Raw genomic sequence first — 17465 nt, forward strand, 5'->3', positions numbered from 1 at the left:
TTTTCCCTACAAGTATGTGTTATGTGGGGTGGATGTGCCCAACTCACCTGCCTGAGAAACAGGAGGTCATGAAACGAGGCCTTGGAAGCCCCCTGGCCCCTCAGGTCCTGCCAGAACTGTCTCTAGCCCTCTGTCAAGATCCCCCTTGTTGTCAAGCCATGTCCCTATACGCAGACTGACACCAGAAAACTCAGGAACAAGTTACATTTATTTCCCATGTGTCACACAGAAGGACATCAACAGCCTATTTCTGACGATGGGACTGCTTACAACACCCTCAAGTGCTGTAACCACTCCTAGGATCAGAGAATTGCCCTGCCCCAACTGTTTAACCAGCAGAGGGTACCCTCTCGCAGGGGCCTGGCTGTGCAGTGAAGGTGAAGGGCTGGGGTCTCTTAACTAACCTGACACCTGTTATCAGAGGGGTAACCAGCCCCGCCCCCATGCAGGGAGCACCTGCAAGCCTTTTGAAAGTGCACCATTAAATCCAACAAACAATACAGGAGCTTGCCAGCCTGCAGGCGATTTGAACCCAAGCCCCTCGGGGTGTGTTCTCCCTAGAAAGGCTTTCTTGGGAAGTGGGTGGGAGGCGGGTGCCACATATGTGTTCTCAGTGGTAGAAATGCTCCCCCGTGCATTGTTGGGGGGCTAGGGAGTGCTCAGTAGAGAAGTAAGGATGGGCCAGGGCAGTCTTGGCTGAGATCCGCTGGCTGGGGTCATACCGTAGGAGTTGCTGGGGAAGGAAAGACAAGATTGTTGGATCAAATCAGGAGACAGAGGAAGTCCCTTCAACAGGTACCAGTGGGAGGGAGGGCCATGTCCCTGAAAGGCTGTTTAACCCCAGAACTTTGTGAAGCTGCCTCTTAGCTCTGTGTGTTTGTGTGTGTGTGTGTGTGTGTGTGTGTGTGTGCGCGCGCGCGCCTGAAACCAGAAGCATCAGGTCCCCTGGAACTGGAGTTAGAGTTGACTATGAGACACTTGGTCTGGGTGCTGGGAACTGAACTCTCGCGAGAGCAGCCATCTCTCCAGCCCCCACACAGGGTCTCTTTGTTTGCCAGCACAGCATAGGCCAGGCTAGCCTGTGAGCTTCAGGGATCCCCCTGTCTCGGGCCCCCATCCTGTTCTAGGAGCAGTGGAGTTATAGATTCCTGCTTCTGTGTTCAGCTTTAGGTACTATGACTGTGCCTCAAGAGCTTTGACCCACTAAGCCACCCCACCCCTGGCTTTGTGTGGTTCTGGAGATCTGAAGTTCTCAGGTTTGTGTGGCAAGCACTTGGCCAACGGAACCATCTTAGCCCGTGTGTCCCAGCTTTTAAGCCAGGTCCGGACGCTCCCAGAACTGAGGTTAAACAATTTGTCTGGATTCCAGGCCTACGACCCATCCAGGTTCCACCCACTCCTGGTTGAGAACAGTGTGTTTCATGGTAAGCAGGAGTCCCTAACCCGTCCAAAGAGTGTGCACTCGAGGTGGGGCAGGATAGAGCAAGTGAAGGAGGAGCTCACAGCCCAGGACCAGGCTGGTGCAGCTCACTCTCTGCAATCATAACCCAGGCAGGATGCCAGGAAATAGCTTATGAAGGAAAAGACCTTAGCAGGAAGCACATGCCATTCCTGGTGGCACTAGGTTGGTAGACAACACACACACAGGCTTCTGGTAAGCTGACTAGGGCCTCGATGGAGGCCCTGCCCTTTCCTCCCTGGTCCAACATGGGTAAACCCAGAAATGGGGATTGCAGGCTTGTGAGCAAACAGGGCTGGCTCTGAGGCCTGGTAGGCAGCTGAAGGATCAGGGGAGCAGCAGGGGTCCACCAGGTAGGGAAGAACACGCTCTGCACAGCCAGTCCTATGTGAAGATGGACTATGGGGGAAACTGAGGCAGGAGGAGGTGTGGCCTCTGCTCAGAGAACTGCTCCACCCAGATGGGGCAGGAAGCCCACAAGAGAGTCAGACACAGGGCTGGAGAGATGGCTCAGATGCTGTCCCTGCCTACTTGTACCTACCAGGAGCAGGTCCTTGCCTTCCGGTCCCAGGCTAGGCACGATTTCCTCCAGCCCCTTCCTGTTCCATTTGGGGAAGCTACTCTGATAGTCAGGCAGCTGGGAGACTCCGGGCCACATGGCTTCACTGGGGGTCCCCAGGGTGCGAAAGATCCGAAAGAGCTGGTCGATCTCTGAGTCACCAGGAAACAGAGCTTTGCCAGTCACCTGGAGCAGGAGAGAAATGTGTGTTCTGTATGATACTAGTGATGGATCTCTCTGAGTTCAAAGCCAGCCTGATCTACATAGTGAGTTCTAGGCTAGCCAAAGTTATACAGTGAGACCTTGTCTCAAAATAAACAATAAAGATGTCTTTCCCAGGGCTATGTTAAAATTCTCATCATTTCTGAACAAGGCTTTCCAGTCACATACACTCTTCAACCCACTTCTAATAGAAGTATTAACCACAGTAGGATCCTGGTGGGCTGCCCTGGTTGTGTAGCCCAGGCTGGCCTTGACCCATAGGAGATCCTCCTGTCTCAGGGCACCCCCTTTCCCCTTAACTACTGGTTGTTGTTGTTGTTGTTCTACCCCTGAGCTGCTTTCTTAGCCCTTGTTTTTAGGCTGGCCTTCAAGTCCATATTATCCTGCATATTATCCTGTCTTTCCAAGTGCTAGAATGACAGGCACCTGCTACCATGCCCAGCTCAAATTTGTTGGCTAAAATGTTTTCGTTTTACATGTATTGATTTGCATGTGTGCATGTGTGTTTGTGTATGTGTGTGTGTGTCACAGTGCATGTGTGGCAGTCAGATGAGAACTTTGGTTCCTTTCTTCCACCACGAGTGTTCTAGGAATCAAACTCGTGTTGTCAGGTTGGGTAGCAAGTACTTTTACCCACTAAGCCATGTCCCTGGTCACCAGCTCAAAGTTTGTTTCTTTTTTTTTTTTTTTTTTTTTTTTTTTTGTTGTTGTTGTTGTTGCAGTCTTGGGAATTGAGGCCATGGCTATCACCAGCTTAGATGACCACTCTGCCACTGAGAGACACCCCTAGCCCAGCTTGTCCCCTCTACCATCTCTGCAAAGATGCAACCAATGCTCCAGATATCCACAGCTGTTGAATAAAACTTGCTGCCCAAGAGGATCTCGGGGGCCCGGTACCACAGTGTCACCACCTATGGAGACAAGAACCAGCATCCTTCATGGTGGCCGAGTCTACCAGGGACGTCATTTGGCTGTTCCTCTCATCCCCTGCCCTCCACTACCTCATGGGTATAGGTGCGCAGGGGAATCCCAAAGGCCCGAGCCAGTCCGAAGTCAGCCAGTTTGATGGCCCCACACTCATTGATAAGCAGGTTCTGCGGCTTCAGGTCTCGGTGAATGACCTGGTGGGCGTGGCAGAAACTCACCCCTTGCAGCAGCTGGGAGAGGTAGCTCTGTGGGAATGACCAAGAAAAGCCATGGGGCAGAAGGTGGCTGGCAGGGGTCTGGGTGTGGCTTTACCCTGTCCCTTTCCCCTGGGCACCTTTACTACATGCAGAGGGAGCTCTGAGGTGGGGGAGGAGTCCATGCGCTTCCTCAGGTCCTGAGTGAGGAACTCAAACACCATATACAGCTTCTTCTCTCTGTGGATCACATCGAGCAGTCTGCCAGGGAGGGTACAGTCTCAGGACATGACATTTAACGACCCCAACCCCCCACTTCCTTTCCCAGCTCACTTGATGATATTGGGGTGCTTCAGTTCTTTCAGCAAGGTAATCTCCCTGATGGCAGTGCTGGGCACCCCCTCGGTCTCCCTGTAGGAAGGATGAAGCACCAATGGGCACAAGGAGCCACTTCTGGCCAGGGTATGTGAGTGCGTACCTCACACCATTTTCCCCGTTTCTCTACAGAAGGCCTGTCCAAGTGCGGGACCTGTGCTCCCCAACACACTTTACAGCCACCAAACGTCACAGAGCTGGACCCAGGACAAAGGCTAGTAGAGGGGCAGGGAGGTAGGGGCCGACCCTTCATGGCTACCCTAGAAGTTGGGTGCAAGCCCCGGAGATGAGAACAAGTTTGGGCATTCCCTTGGGAGACAGACAGGGTGTCGGGGAGAGTCCCAACACTTACAGATCCAGCCTGATCTTCTTGAGTGCCACAAGCTGCCCAGTCACTTTGTTCTTGGCCTTATAGACCACCCCATAGGTCCCCTCTCCGATCCTCTCTACCTTCTGGAACGCATCCATGTCTGTAGAGCTGTCCGGGGGAAACAGACCACATCTGGACATTTAAATTTCACAGGAAGAATTCATCCCCTCCACCGGACTCCAGTCTACACATAAGGCCCACCACAGCCCCAGCCCAGGCCTGGCTCTCCCCATGCACTGCCTGCCACCCATCTTGCTTGAGAAGATGGTTCAAGGCTGAAGACTGCTTCTTGTCCAGCCCAGCCTAACCCAGCTCCAGGCGGCTTCTCCAGTGCCTGGCTACGGAATGCAGGAGAGCCCAAACTTCTACCTTAGCCCACACCTGGGCCCAGGCAAACCCACACTCTGGGGCCACAAGAATCTACCCATAAAAGCTGTACAGGGGAGGGTTGACAGCATGAGGCAGAGGTTAGGAGTTGGCCAAGGCTTCTAAGACCACAATCCTACCCTGGGTCACACATGAGGACCCTGGGCCTCGGCCTTGCCCATTTGGCGATTCATAGTCTCCAATGAGGTCAGAACCTCAGTAAAAGTGAGCCCTTTGTGTCCTGGGCCCCCCAATTTGTCCTTTGGCCTCCCAATTCTGACCCTGGGTACCTATAATCCTCCCCTCAGCCTCCTAGCCCAGAATTCACCAGAAGCCCTCAACAGGCTGCAGCTTCTCTGTCAGCAAGCTGTCTGCTTGTGGCTCCCCCTGCTGGCCCCTTCTGGCTGCAGCCGGCTTCGCATCAGCACACACACTGCACGCTCATACTCTTTATTCAGGAGGCATTCAGGAACCCTTCATGTCCCTCACAAGCCACAGCTCCAGGGCCCTGGGGTGGGGTATCATATTCATTTGGGGGGGGGGGTCATGTAGCTCAGACTGGCTTTAAACTCCGCCTCTTCCTGCCTCTCCCTCCTCAGCACTGGGATTGCAGTATGGGCCACTATGGCCAGCTTGGGTGAGCTTTCTGGTCAGTCCAGAGTTTGGGGAGGGGGCACCTCCTCCTTGATCTCTGGTTCCAGACTAGGGCTGTCACTGGGAAGAGGTTGAGGAGCAGGTGGAGAGGCTTGCAGGGTGTTAGCATCTTCTATTGGCTCCTGCCTCTTCTTCAGGTGGAGCCTCTGATCCAAGATGGCTTTTTCTAACAAGGACAGATCCATCCCCTCCACACAGGTGAGCAGTCGGGCCCTCACCATTAAAGAGCCACCTGAAAGACAGATGCGAGGAGAGGCGTTAGCAGGGACTTCGATGACTCTGGTCTCCTCAGACTAGCTCACTCCTGAGGCACTAAGGAAGCTGGCAATCTGCTTCCAGAAGAGGCAGAGCCCGGGCCTGCCCTGTACCGCAGGAGCAGGAGGCTGTCCCTCCACATATCCCACCCACTGGTATTCCTTTGCCTTCCAAAAGCCCAGGGCTGAGGCAATACTTCTGCCCTAGGGAAAAGCCCTCTTAGGCACTCTGGGGCCAGTGTCATGGAAAATAGGGGTGAAGAGGAACCATGTTTGATAAGTCCAAGGGACTGTGCTCCAGCGAGTTTGGCCATGGTGGGGTGAGTGAGTCACTCCCACGTGGCTCTTCACTCAACATGTGTGCAGCTGCACAGTGTGCATGCAGTTCCCTGGCAGGGCAAAGGGGGCATTGGATCTCCTGAAAGTGGAGTTTCAGGTGGTTGTGAGCAACCATGTGCTTGCTGGGAATCAAACCCAGGTCCTCTGCAAGAGCAGCCAGTGCTCTTAACCACTGAGCCATCTCTCCAGCCCCATACTTACTTATTCATGTTCATGTTTACTTTATGTGTGTGGACACTTTTACCTGCATAGAGGCATATGTGCCCCATGTGTGCCTGGTGTCCCCAGACAATAGAAGGGGGCGTCATATCCTCTAGAAGTTATGGGTGGTCCTGAGTCACTGTATGAGTGTTGGGAATGGAGCCAAAATCATCTGTAAAGGCAGTGAGTGCTCTTAATCTTGGAGCCATCTCTCCAGCCCCTACTTAGGTTTAGACTGGGTTTTTTACTTTTTTTTTTTTTTAATGTATGTGAGCACACTGTTGCTGTCTTCAGACACACCAGAAGAGGGCATCAGATCCCATTACAGAGGGTTGTGAGCCACCATGCAGCTCCTGGGAACTGAACTCAGGACCTTCTAGAAGAGCAGTCAGTGGTCCTAACTACTGAGCCATCTCTCCAGCCCCTCTAAAGGGCTTATTGGTGGCCCAATCAGACCACGGTTGGCAGTTCAGGTGCTTCAGCCCACTCTGGATGGAAGAAGGAAAAACTTCTGGAAGCTCATGTGTAGTATTTGAGGATGCAGCCTGTGGCCGAAATTTTAACTGGGGTAGAAGGTGCGAGGTAAACCGGCATGAAGGGGCTTGCCTAGAATCCTAGCCCTTGGCAGGGTGTGGCTGAATAAAAATCTCATTTCAAAAAATAAATCGATTGCCCTCTAGTGTGTGCAAGGACCTGGGTTTGACCTTCATTACTGCCAAAAACTAACATAAAGGGGGGGGGGGGGGAGATGGGTCAGTGGTTAAGAGCACACACTGCTCTTTCAGAGGACCTGAGTTCAGTTCCCAGCACCACATCCAATTGCTCACAGCCCCTTGACTCCAACTCCAGGGGAGTCCAAGGCCTTGGGCTTCTATGGGCATGTATGTATATATACCTATATACAGATAGACAGGAACACACACACACACACACATACACATACACACACACACACACACACATACACACACACACTTAAAAGTAAAATAAATCTTCAAAAGAAGGGAAAAGGCTGGGCATGAAGGATAAAGGCTGGGCATGCAGCCCAGCAGGTAGAGCACCAGGCTAGCACCCACTCAGCCTAGGATCTGAGCTCCCTCTAGCACCACATAAAACAGACACGATAGCACATGCCTGTAGTCCCAGCACTCAGGTGAGGAGGTCAGGGTTATCCTCCGATGCACAGCCAGTTTGCGGGGAGTCTGCTGTACACGAGAGACCATCTAAAAACAGTAAAACACAACCATATGCCTAGCATGTGGGAGGCCCAGGGTCAAGCCTCGGCACACACTTATCAGGTACCACTGCTGCCCTGCTAGTGCAGCCTAGTGCGGAGGCCACTAGGGCTGGCCTGTGCTCCTTAATGGCAGTCTCTCGATGACATCAGAAGTAGGTCTTGTACTGTCATCCCAAACCCCACCAAGTTCTCATCCCTGTCCACACTCCTGTGTCCTGTGTCCTTCCTGTGTTGTACTGTGTCTCCCTCTCCCAGTGTCTTTATAACATCCTCACCTTTTCTCTGGGACTTGGTTGAAATCTGGCTTTATCCACACCAACCGGTCCTCCTACCACACACTCCCCACTGCGCAGGAGCTGAGTCCAGAGTTCATGTTACACGCCTGTCTCCTTCCCACTAATAACCATTTACAGCACTGTTCACCTCTGCTCCAGTTCTCCCTCCCACACCCACCTCACACCTCGAACTGCTTGCTCTAGAATCTTCCACCCCTGCTGTAGAAACTTTGTTGTCAGTGTCTTCCTGACCTTGCGCCCCACTGCAGGCTTCTTCAGCCCTTGGGTCTCCTGGAGTCCCTCACCTTCTCTGTCCCTTCAGCTGGCCCTAAGTATCTCCCCGCCATTTTCCTGGTATCGTAGGAATCAGCCTTTGCCTTTGACCTGTGTCTGCCTGAGGCATCCCTAGCCTCATCCCTCCCTGCTCACATCCACTGATGAGTGCAGAAAGGCCACAGACCCCGGAACAGATTCATCTAACACAATGACTTCAAGGTCTTATCTCACTGAGCAGCTTCCCTTCTCTGCCTAGAAATTCTTCTGTGTCCTGGCTAGCCTGGCCTCACCCTCTGTGAGTTATGTAAGCATTACCAAACATGTAACTCTCCTGCCTCACAAACTGTCTCTCCTAGAAAAATTCCTTTACCTTTGTGTTGCCACCACTGAGCTGTGCCTCCTTCCCCCAGCTTCTTCTTTTTTCTGTTCTGAATTTTCTGAGGTATGGCCTTGCCAAGGTCCCTAGGATGCCCTAGAACACACTCTGCATCTCTGGTAGGCCTTGAACTTCCTGGTAGCTAAGATCACAGTCTTGTAACACCAGGCCTCCTTGTTGCCAACTACTTTGAATATTTCAAAACAGAGAGGATATTTTAAGTATTCCTAGCACACACACACACGCGCGCACACACACACACACACACACACACACACACACACGAGATAAATGTCTACAGAGATTGATATGCCAATTGTTCTGATGTAATCAAATCATTCATTACCTACCATGGACACATACTGAAATGTCATCTTGTGCCCCATAGTATGTATATACAATCACCATGTGTCAATTAAAAGTTTTTACAATAGTTTTTAAAAGATGAGAAAAGAGGTTTGTGAGGTGGCAGTTGTCACAGCCAGTAAGTTTTTACAAGGTGTGATTATTACTAATTACAAAACGGGAAGGTGTTTAGAAACACATGGACAGGGACCCATCAGGTCCTTGGACGGTAGCAAGAGGTGTCAGATCCCGGGAGTTGACTGCATAGCTGGCGCAGTTCCACACTTGTCTCCTGGCTGGCTCCAGATGCAAAAACTGTGAGAAAGGTTCCTGTGACAGACCTCTGTCCTCAGAACTTTCAACCTGGACACAGGGCATAACACATGTTTGATGGACCTTTGTATTGGCCAGGACTTAGGGCCAGGCCCAGGAAAGATGAAAGCAACCACACAGTTCCTACCTTCTGCCCAGGTGAGAGGTCAGGACAGGTGTGGTCACACTCTGCCAACTCAGGGCTCCAACCACTGCTCGCTCTTTAATTCCTTACTCCAGATCACAGTGGCACAAATAAATACTCAGAAAATGCATTCAAAAGTTTTGAAAAAGGAAATCAAACAGAAGCCGGAACACCGGCCTTAGAGAGCACCGGACCAGCACACTATGCTCAGCGAGGCAGACATGGGATGTGTGCCCACACTATAAATAAGGAGGGTTTTTTTGTTTTGTTCTGTTCTGTTTTTGGTTTTTTTTTTTTTTTTAAGATGAAAGGCCTTTAGTGCCTCCTCTCATGTCACTCTCAAATCAGTAAATCAGTTATGGAGGCAGGAACTCTGACCTTCAAATTTTAAATCTGTGTATGAGGAACTTTTATTAAAGACAATATAATTAAAACCAGCACTATTTAATTAATGAATTAATTACATTAATTAAAGTGCTGGGATTAAAGGCATGTGCCACCACTGCCTGGCTCCTAAAATCAATTTTTTAAATGCTAAGAAAAGTCTATAGATTGGATGGCTGTGGTTACACATATGCAGAATCCTAGTACTCAGGAGTTAGAGGCAGAAGGATCACAAATTCAAGCAAGCCTGGGCTAAATAGTGAGAGACTCTGTCTCAAAGCAAGGAAAAGGGAGGAAGAGTTCCATGTCATAGCTGGGCCCAGTGGCACATGCCTGGAATCCCAGCATGAGGGAGGCAGAGGCAGAAGATCATAGTTTTTAGCTTTTTTTTTTTTTTTTTTTTAAAGCTATATTTCCCTACGTGTATGAATATCTGCATGGATGTCTGTGCAGAGATCAGACAAGTCACGTCCTGTGAAGCTGGAGTTATGGACAGTTACGAGCTGCCATGTGGGTGCTGGAAATATGCATCATAACAGGCATGGTCACCTGCAAGAACAGCAAACGCTCATAACCGCTGAGCCATTCTCCATTCCAATCACAAGTTTAAGGCCAGCCTTGGCTATACTACCATTCTGAGGCCAGCCCAGGATATATGAGACTCTGTCTTAAAAACAACACACACACTAAATACATAAATAAAAACAAATTTCAAATGTTTAAAAACTTTAAAAAAAAACAAAACAAAAAAACACCCACAGACACGAAGTACAGTGTGCTATTAGCCATGTAAAGAAAATGGTACAGAAAACCACTGTGGAAGCTCTGGAACACTCCAGAACACTCCGGAACACTCCGGAACACTCCGGAACACTCTGGCCACATGGCGTGCTGCTCCCCCAGTGGATCCTCTACTGTCTCTCTCTTCAATCATTTTTTGAAGATTTGTTTATTTTGTTATTTTATGCATATAGGTGTTCTGCCTGCATGCATGTTTGTGTGCCACATACATGCAGTATCTGTGGAGGCCAGATGAGGGTGTTAGATCTCCAGAGCCTGATGTTATGGATGGTTATGAGACCTCGTGTGGGTACTGGAAATCGAACTGGGGTCCTTTCTCTGGAAGAGCAATGAATACTCTGAACTGATGAGACATGTCTCCAGCCCCTTGTACTATTTAAATAAGTAAATTTAAATATTTAAATAAAACTGCTTGCTGCTTGCTGAGAGAGATGGACAGACAGACTGACTGCGGGAGCCAGGTTCAGCATCGAGTACCTGTAGTGCCAATTACCTAGAAGGCTGAGGCAAGAGGATCAGCTGAGCTCGGGGCGAACATTCCAGACAGGATGATATAATGAGACATTTTTTCTAAAAAATCAAAGTTGGAAAGTTCTGGAGGGAAGTTAATAATGGCAATTGCTCTTGGCAGGGTTACAGGTGACCTCCTCTGTTTCTTTCCCTTTTCCTCCCTCCACCTCTGCACTGTTGGCGATTAAATATGGCCTTACCCACGCCAGGCAAGAACTCCTCTACTCAACTACATCCTCAGCCCCTTTTCTGTTTTCTACTCTTTGAATTCTCTGCAATGAACACTCATTCCTTTGATAAGAGAGTTAGGGAAGCAAATGCTAACAGATACCCAACGATGTCATTGATAGACATCAACGATGTCATTGACAAACAGACACCAACGATGTCATTGATAAACCCCCCAGGAGAGAGAGAAGCCCCTGGGCCCCTCTCCATGACCGGGAGCTCAACCTGCTCAAAGACTCTTGTAATGTTTTTTGAAGCAGGGGATAGAGCTCAGGACTGATGCATGCTGGGTATCTGCCACTTACCCATACTTCAGCCTGGCTTCTGATGCTTTCTGCCACAGAGACCGATGCTCCGGACTATTTAAACTCCCCCCTTGCATTTTCTCTCTCTCACCTGGACTTCCTGGCCTGTTACTCCAGGCCCCTCTTCTCTTGAGCCTTGGTTTCCATGAAATAGTCATAAGATGGAGATTAAGGGATTGTGGGCATCTTAGGAAAGATCTAAGCAAACTGCCTCATATACAGACCCTCAGAACCTGGGTCTTCTCCTTTGTCACGTCTCCATGGTGACATTTCTTCACCAACCCTCTTTCTGATTTGGCATCCCATGGCTGGTTCATTCCAGACTAATCACACATGTTTCCCAAGACGCCTTGACTGCATGGGCTGATCTGTAAGCAAGGATAATCCCACTAGATAACAGGACAGGCCCAGCCCATTCCTATCCTAATTTATTCTTCGTGTGTCAGCTTGTGCATGCCACGACGCATGTGTGAATATCAGAGGCTAGCCATGGGTGTCGGACCTTGTCTTCCACTGTTTGTTTGAGGTTAGGCCCTTGGTTCACCCCTGTGTACACCAGTCTGGTCTCTCGTCTCTGCTTCCCATCTCCTTGTGGGAGCACTGAAATCAGAACTCTATTGAGTTTCATTGTGTTCTGGGAAACTCACACTTCTGTGGCAAGCGCTTAACCACTGAGCTATAGCTCTAGCCCATTTCCCTGGTTCTTTTGTTTGTTTTTGTTTTAGACAGGGCCTCTCTATGTAGCCCTGGGTGTCCTTGAACTCACAGAGATCCACCTGCCTCTGACTCCCAAGTGCTGAGACTAAAAGGCACATGTTCTGGGTCCAGTGCATTCTCAATTTACAGAAAAGATCTCCCAGCTCAGGGACCAGGGTGAAGCAGGTTGGAGGTAGCACAGCTTACCCTCTGCACGCTCCAGCTCCCCAAGAACCATGTACAGGAAGTTCACATGCGCCTCAAAAGGCTCCACCAAGTTGGTGCAGACAAGCAGCTGACACTGATCAGGTTTCTGCGGAGCTACCAGGGTCACGAGGGAGCGTGTCATGTCATAGAGATACAACCTAGAGGGCACAGGAAGTGTGATCAATCCTACTCATAGACAAGCCCACCACCAAGCTCCAAACGTTTGAAGACGCCAGCAAATACAAGGAAGTCCATGCGTGGCCTCAATCTGGTCTAAGAAATAAAATATAAGCAACAGACCTGAACAAGTGTTTCCTGCTACCATACAGATAGGGTATCTTTCAAGTTCCTACTTTTTTTTTTTTTTTTTTTTTTTTTTTTTTTTTGGTTTTTCCAGACAGGGTTTCTCTGTGTAGCCCTGGCTGTCCTGGAACTCACTCTGTAGACCAGGCTGGCCTCGAACTCAGAAATCTACCTGCCTTTGCCTCCCAAGTGCTGAGATTAAAGGCGTGCGCCACCACAACTTCCTACTCTTGCTTTGAACTTTGTTAATTTTCCTACTCTTGCTTTGAACTTTGAACTTTGTTAAATTTTTTAGAGACAAGGTCTTAGTATGTATCCCTGGCTAGTCTGGAACTCAATATGTAGACCAAGCTGGCCCTGAACTCACCTGCCTCTGCTTCCCAAGTTCTGGAATTAACGACGTGAGCCACCAAGTCCGGTTTATTTTTTACTTTTGAGAAACTACATTGCTAAGCAGGCCTTAAACCTGAGATCCTCCTGCACCAGCCTCCCAAACTGGGGGGCAGCATGTCCCATGATTGTGTCACTTTACTCTCAGGTAATTTGTGACATAACAATATACGACTACCACAATTACGTGTGTGTGTGTATGTTTATAATTAGGCAAAATTATATTAAAACCATTTTAATAGAGTGTTGTAGAAAGGGGGGCTATTTAGCTATCTCCTACCACACGAAGAGATGACCCTTACCTGCCAAATGTTCGCAGTGTGCTTCCTTCAGGGACTTGGCCGTCACTGATTTCCCAGGGGAAGTAATAGATCCCAGGTTTCGGGAGCATTGTCAGCACCAGGATACAAATAGCTGGGATGGAAATGTGAAGATTCCTGATAAACCAAGCCAACCAAAGGACATGAGAGATTTTCCATATCTGGAAGACTAGCTGTTAGCATTTCTTCTAGGCTCCCCCCTACAGTTACCTGGCAATAGCCAGGTAATGCCTGGCTTACTATAAAGGGGCTGTTTGGACCCTCCTTGATATCTTACTCTCTGCCCCCTCTCTCCTACCCCTTCTCCTTCTCTCTCCATCCCCCTTCTCCCCTCTCCACATGTTCCTGGCAGGCCTCTCCTCCTCTTCTCTTCTCTTTCTCTGCCTTTCTCTGTCTCTACTCCCTCCCCAATTCCCCTTCCCATGCCCTAAATAAACTGTATTCCTTACTATATCCATCATATGACTGGTACCTCAGGAGGAAGGAATGCCTCAGCATGGGCCCTCAGAGACACCCCTTCCACCTCACCATACTGTGCTTCTACCAAGCACATCCTGGCTCTTTCTTTCTTTTTTTATAAAACACAATACTAGCTCCAGTAGGAAGGGCTTAGAAAGTGACAGATATACATACATACACACACACACACACACACACACGCACACACACATGCGCACACACACATGCACACGCATACACACAAGCCTGCATCACGCACTGACCCATATACAGAACAAAGAGAGCTCGGAGCTACTCAGCTACCACACTTGTCCCTTCTGAGGGAAAGGTAGATTGCTTCTTTATTCTCTTATTGAGATTCCTGACTATTCACAAAAACAAAACCAAACAACAACAACAACAAAACAATCTGTAATTTGGTGGTCAAACTACAGAACTCCCTATAAATGGTATGAAAGGTCACCTCGCACTATAACCAATAGAAGTCAGTCTTAGGTTGGCCCATGGTGCTACACTGGGTGGGAAATTGCCTAGCTTTAACCTTTATTTCCTGTCTCCTTCTGGTTCACAAACTCAGGACCTGTACCTGAGTTGGTCCTAATACTCAAAACAGGTTTTATTCATTTAGTTTTAGACAAAAATATGTGGCAGCTGGGTGTTGGCGGCTCACGCCTTAATCCCAGCACTTGGTAGGTGGAGGTAGGGGCAGGGGCAGGGGCAGGGGCAGGGGCAGGGGCAGGGGCAGGGGCAGGGGCAGGGGCAGGGGCAGGGGCAGGGGCAGGGGCAGGGGCAGGGGCAGGGCCAGGGGGCAGTTCCAGGATAGCCAGAACTACACAGAGAAACCCTATCTACAAACAAACAAACACAACCAACCAGCCATGTAGCTCTAGCTGGCTTGCAACTCACAATATTATGTAGTAGACCAGGCTGGCCTCGAACTTACAGAGATCACCCTGCCTCTGCTGCCTGACAATGGTCTTTTCTAACAAGATAAATTGCATTTATTATTGGTGTGTGTGTGTGCACATGTATGTGCATGTTATAGGGCACACGTGGAGGTCAGAAGACAGCCTCGTGGAGCTGGTTCTCTTTGAAAACCTTTAGTGGGTTCTGGGGCTGCCCTCAGGCCTGTGGGCTTGCATCTCAGGAGGCAAGTGTCGCAATCTACTGATCCATCTCAGCAGTCCAATGTGAACAGTTTGTTTTGTTTTCCAAACTTCCATGACTCTTCTCTTCCAGGTCCCTTTTTATATCAGCTGTTTTTAAGTATCTCTTTGACAGTGGGTCTTTCTCCTGCTCCCTGTGCCCCAACCTTGATTTATCTCATTCACTGCAGTGCACCGAGTAATCAGATTCGAATAGTGTCATGTGTTTAAATAACGTGATTTTGCTCACCAGATTATCACCCCCATAACAGCAGGGATTCTGATGACTGTGTTCTTTGCACCTACCAGGATTTTAAAAAAATTATTCTTATGCTATATGCATTGGTGTTTTGCCTATATGCATGTCTGTGTGAGGGTGTCAGATCCCCTAGAACTGGAGTTACAGACAGTTGTGAGCTGCCATGTAAGAGTTGGGAACTGAACCCAGGTCCCCTGGAAGAACAGTCAGTGCGCTTCACCACTGAGCCATCTCTCCAGCCCATGCCTACCATCCCATGGGGCACTATTAACTATGAATGGATAAATAGATCCATGAAGAGAATAGAAATCAAAACACCCATCCCACACTTTCTTGGCACTGAGCCCACTGTACCTTGCTACCCACGTGAGTGTTAATCTGCCAGCGTCTGCCTTTATCAGCACGTGTAGATAGATCTTCGTGGGCTGTCCACCCAGGTTGATGGCTTCAACATTAACTGTCAGTCCACTCTCAGAGGCTATCTGAATCCCTTCACCTTGCCATTCCCAATTTTGTACTGATTCTTTTGTTGTTTTTGTTGTTATTTTGAGAGAGGGCCTAAATATGTAGCTTTGATTGGCTTGGAACTCGCTATGTAGACCAGGATGGCATGGAACTCATAGAGATCCATCTGCTTCTGCCTCATGAGTGGTAGGATTAAAGGCATCACCACCCAACCCAACCTGTACCTCGATTCTTGTAAAATTATAATTAAAACTCATGGCTGAAATTGCTGCCTTAAACCAAATGAACACTTCTCTGCAATCCAGGTTGGTCTTGAACTTTCGATCTTTTCTGCCTCAGCCTCTTGAATAGCTGAGATTCCAGGCCTGTGCCAAAAGGCCAGGTCAAACTTCCAACTGTCAATAAGTCTGACCATAGGTTTCCCTCTCTGAGACACTGCCAAAGGTTTGCCGTGTAGTCTTTTCTCTTTACCCCAGTAAGCAATAACCTTGGTTTTATCTCATCAATAACTGGTTTAATTGTAGTTGGGATCCAAGCTTTTGCTAAGAGGAATAAAATTCACAATAACCAAACTAAACAAGATATCAGTGCTCAAGTGTCCTTGAAAAGGTCGGCAACAGACCCTTGCTCAGGCATACGGAGCCTGAATCCAAAGGTACAATCAACAACAATGATATGGTCTTTATTTAACTTTTCAGAAGTTTCCTTATTTTCCCTTTTGAACTTATTAATTTTGTGGAGATGAGGCTATAGATCAGGGGTCTATCTCCTGCATCAAGGAAAAGAAGTGCATTAAAATACTGAATTCTGGGGGCTCCCTTAAATTTTGTATTCAAGATAAAGCCGTCATTCATTTAACCCGTTCTCAGCACTGTTAATGTAAAAGGGTCTTACTTAGGTAGTTACAAGGGCAAGCTAGAGAGGTAAAAAAGAAATGTAGTTCCTTTTTGCAGCATGAAATCAAATGAGGAAAGTGTGCATTTTACTTAGCACTTTAAGGCTTTTTGAAACAAGGCATTACACAGCCCAGGCTGCCTTCATTTATTCTATACATCTGATAACGATCTTGGTCTTCGAGATCCTCAGACCTTCACTAGAAGTTGCAAGCCTGTGCCCAGTTTATGTTGTGCTTTGAGATCAGATTTTGGCTTTAGTGCATGCTAGACATCTCCAGCCTACTAAGCGGTTTTTTTTTTTTTTTTTTTTTTTTTTTTTTTTTTTTTTGAATAAGAACTAAAAAACAAACGGGTGAAAACTGGCTGTCTCTGAGGTTAAGGAACTCTTTGCTATCAACCCGACGATAGAACTTCTTAGACGTGTGTACATTTTACATCTTCGATGACGATGATAACGATACCACAAAGTAAAGTCTAGATTTCAAAATGTCTAGGACCTGCCAGTTTAGGTGGGAAAAGTCTTGTATTATAAAAGGTAGAGTATCTGGACCTGTTCTCTCTCGCTTTAAATCCAGGCCCACTGCATAAACCGGGAAGCTTCGCAGCACCAGGACCTTGCATCCCATGCCTCTAAGAGTCAGTCTAGTTGGCAATATTTTTAGCCAACGACAATGAACCGGTCTCCCAAACGTGACCTTTGTCCTGGTACCCTTTGGCTCCAATTTGGTTGGGTTCCAGTAAAATCAACAACTTTCCCCCATTGGCTTCCTCACCCCGCCCGAGACCCTTGACACCCACTCCCTTCGCGTTTCCGGGGACAGTTTAGCGACAGAACCCCCACCGCCACCCCAAAACTCCCGCCTCTACCGCCCAAGCCTGAAAGCAGGTGAGCCCTACAGCGCAGGCGCAATCCCGCCCCTCAAGGCCCTGGCCAATCCGTTGCGCGCGTTTCCTGGGCTCTTTTCCGCACGGAAAGATCACGTGAACCTGGAGAAGTGACGTCCGGAAAGAGCCCCACTCCCTTTCCAGTGCTACCGCTGTTTCTTGACCTTCTACCTTGCTCTCCTTGGCGTGGAGCCGCTCAGGGACCTCCCCTGGCCCGCAGCAGGGGATTCGTCGGTCCGGCGGGCGGTTCCAGCGTCCCCGATTGCAGCTGGTCACGTGAGGAGTGGCCGCGGGGCGGGGCCGGTCAGAGGGGGCGGGGCCGAGGG

The 17465-nt window shown here is 49.0% G+C and overlaps 2 protein-coding genes across 4 annotated transcripts; both read right to left on the minus strand.

Moving 5' to 3' along the window:
• Positions 1 to 190: 190 nt before the first annotated feature.
• On the minus strand, positions 191 to 4929 carry Cdk3 (cyclin dependent kinase 3). Of its 2 annotated transcripts, XM_076935436.1 has the most exons (8): positions 4801 to 4929; positions 4089 to 4214; positions 3695 to 3772; positions 3502 to 3622; positions 3242 to 3412; positions 3050 to 3151; positions 2001 to 2204; positions 191 to 733 (listed from the first exon to the last, which is right to left on the minus strand). In XM_076935436.1, the coding sequence occupies exons 2-8, from the start codon at positions 4202 to 4204 to the stop codon at positions 611 to 613; spliced, it is 915 nt and encodes a 304-aa protein (XP_076791551.1). In that variant the 5' UTR covers positions 4205 to 4214; positions 4801 to 4929; the 3' UTR covers positions 191 to 610. The 2 variants fall into 2 exon arrangements, with proteins under 2 accessions (XP_076791551.1, XP_034360651.1); XM_034504760.2 differs by lacking the exon at positions 4801 to 4929 and having other exon boundaries at positions 4089 to 4761.
• Positions 4907 to 17449, minus strand: Ten1 (TEN1 subunit of CST complex). 2 transcript variants are annotated; one of them, XM_034504761.2, is made up of 4 exons: positions 17311 to 17449; positions 13013 to 13147; positions 12018 to 12175; positions 4907 to 5358 (listed from the first exon to the last, which is right to left on the minus strand). In XM_034504761.2, exons 2-4 carry the CDS (start codon positions 13099 to 13101, stop codon positions 5123 to 5125), a joined length of 483 nt encoding a protein of 160 aa, XP_034360652.1. In that variant the 5' UTR covers positions 13102 to 13147; positions 17311 to 17449; the 3' UTR covers positions 4907 to 5122. The 2 variants fall into 2 exon arrangements, with proteins under 2 accessions (XP_034360652.1, XP_034360653.1); XM_034504762.2 differs by having other exon boundaries at positions 13013 to 13124; positions 17311 to 17438.
• Between the last annotated feature and the right edge of the window lie 16 nt (positions 17450 to 17465).

Source organism: Arvicanthis niloticus, chromosome 6, assembly GCF_011762505.2.
Source record: "Arvicanthis niloticus isolate mArvNil1 chromosome 6, mArvNil1.pat.X, whole genome shotgun sequence".
In the NCBI taxonomy this organism is placed as follows: domain Eukaryota; kingdom Metazoa; phylum Chordata; class Mammalia; order Rodentia; family Muridae; genus Arvicanthis; species Arvicanthis niloticus.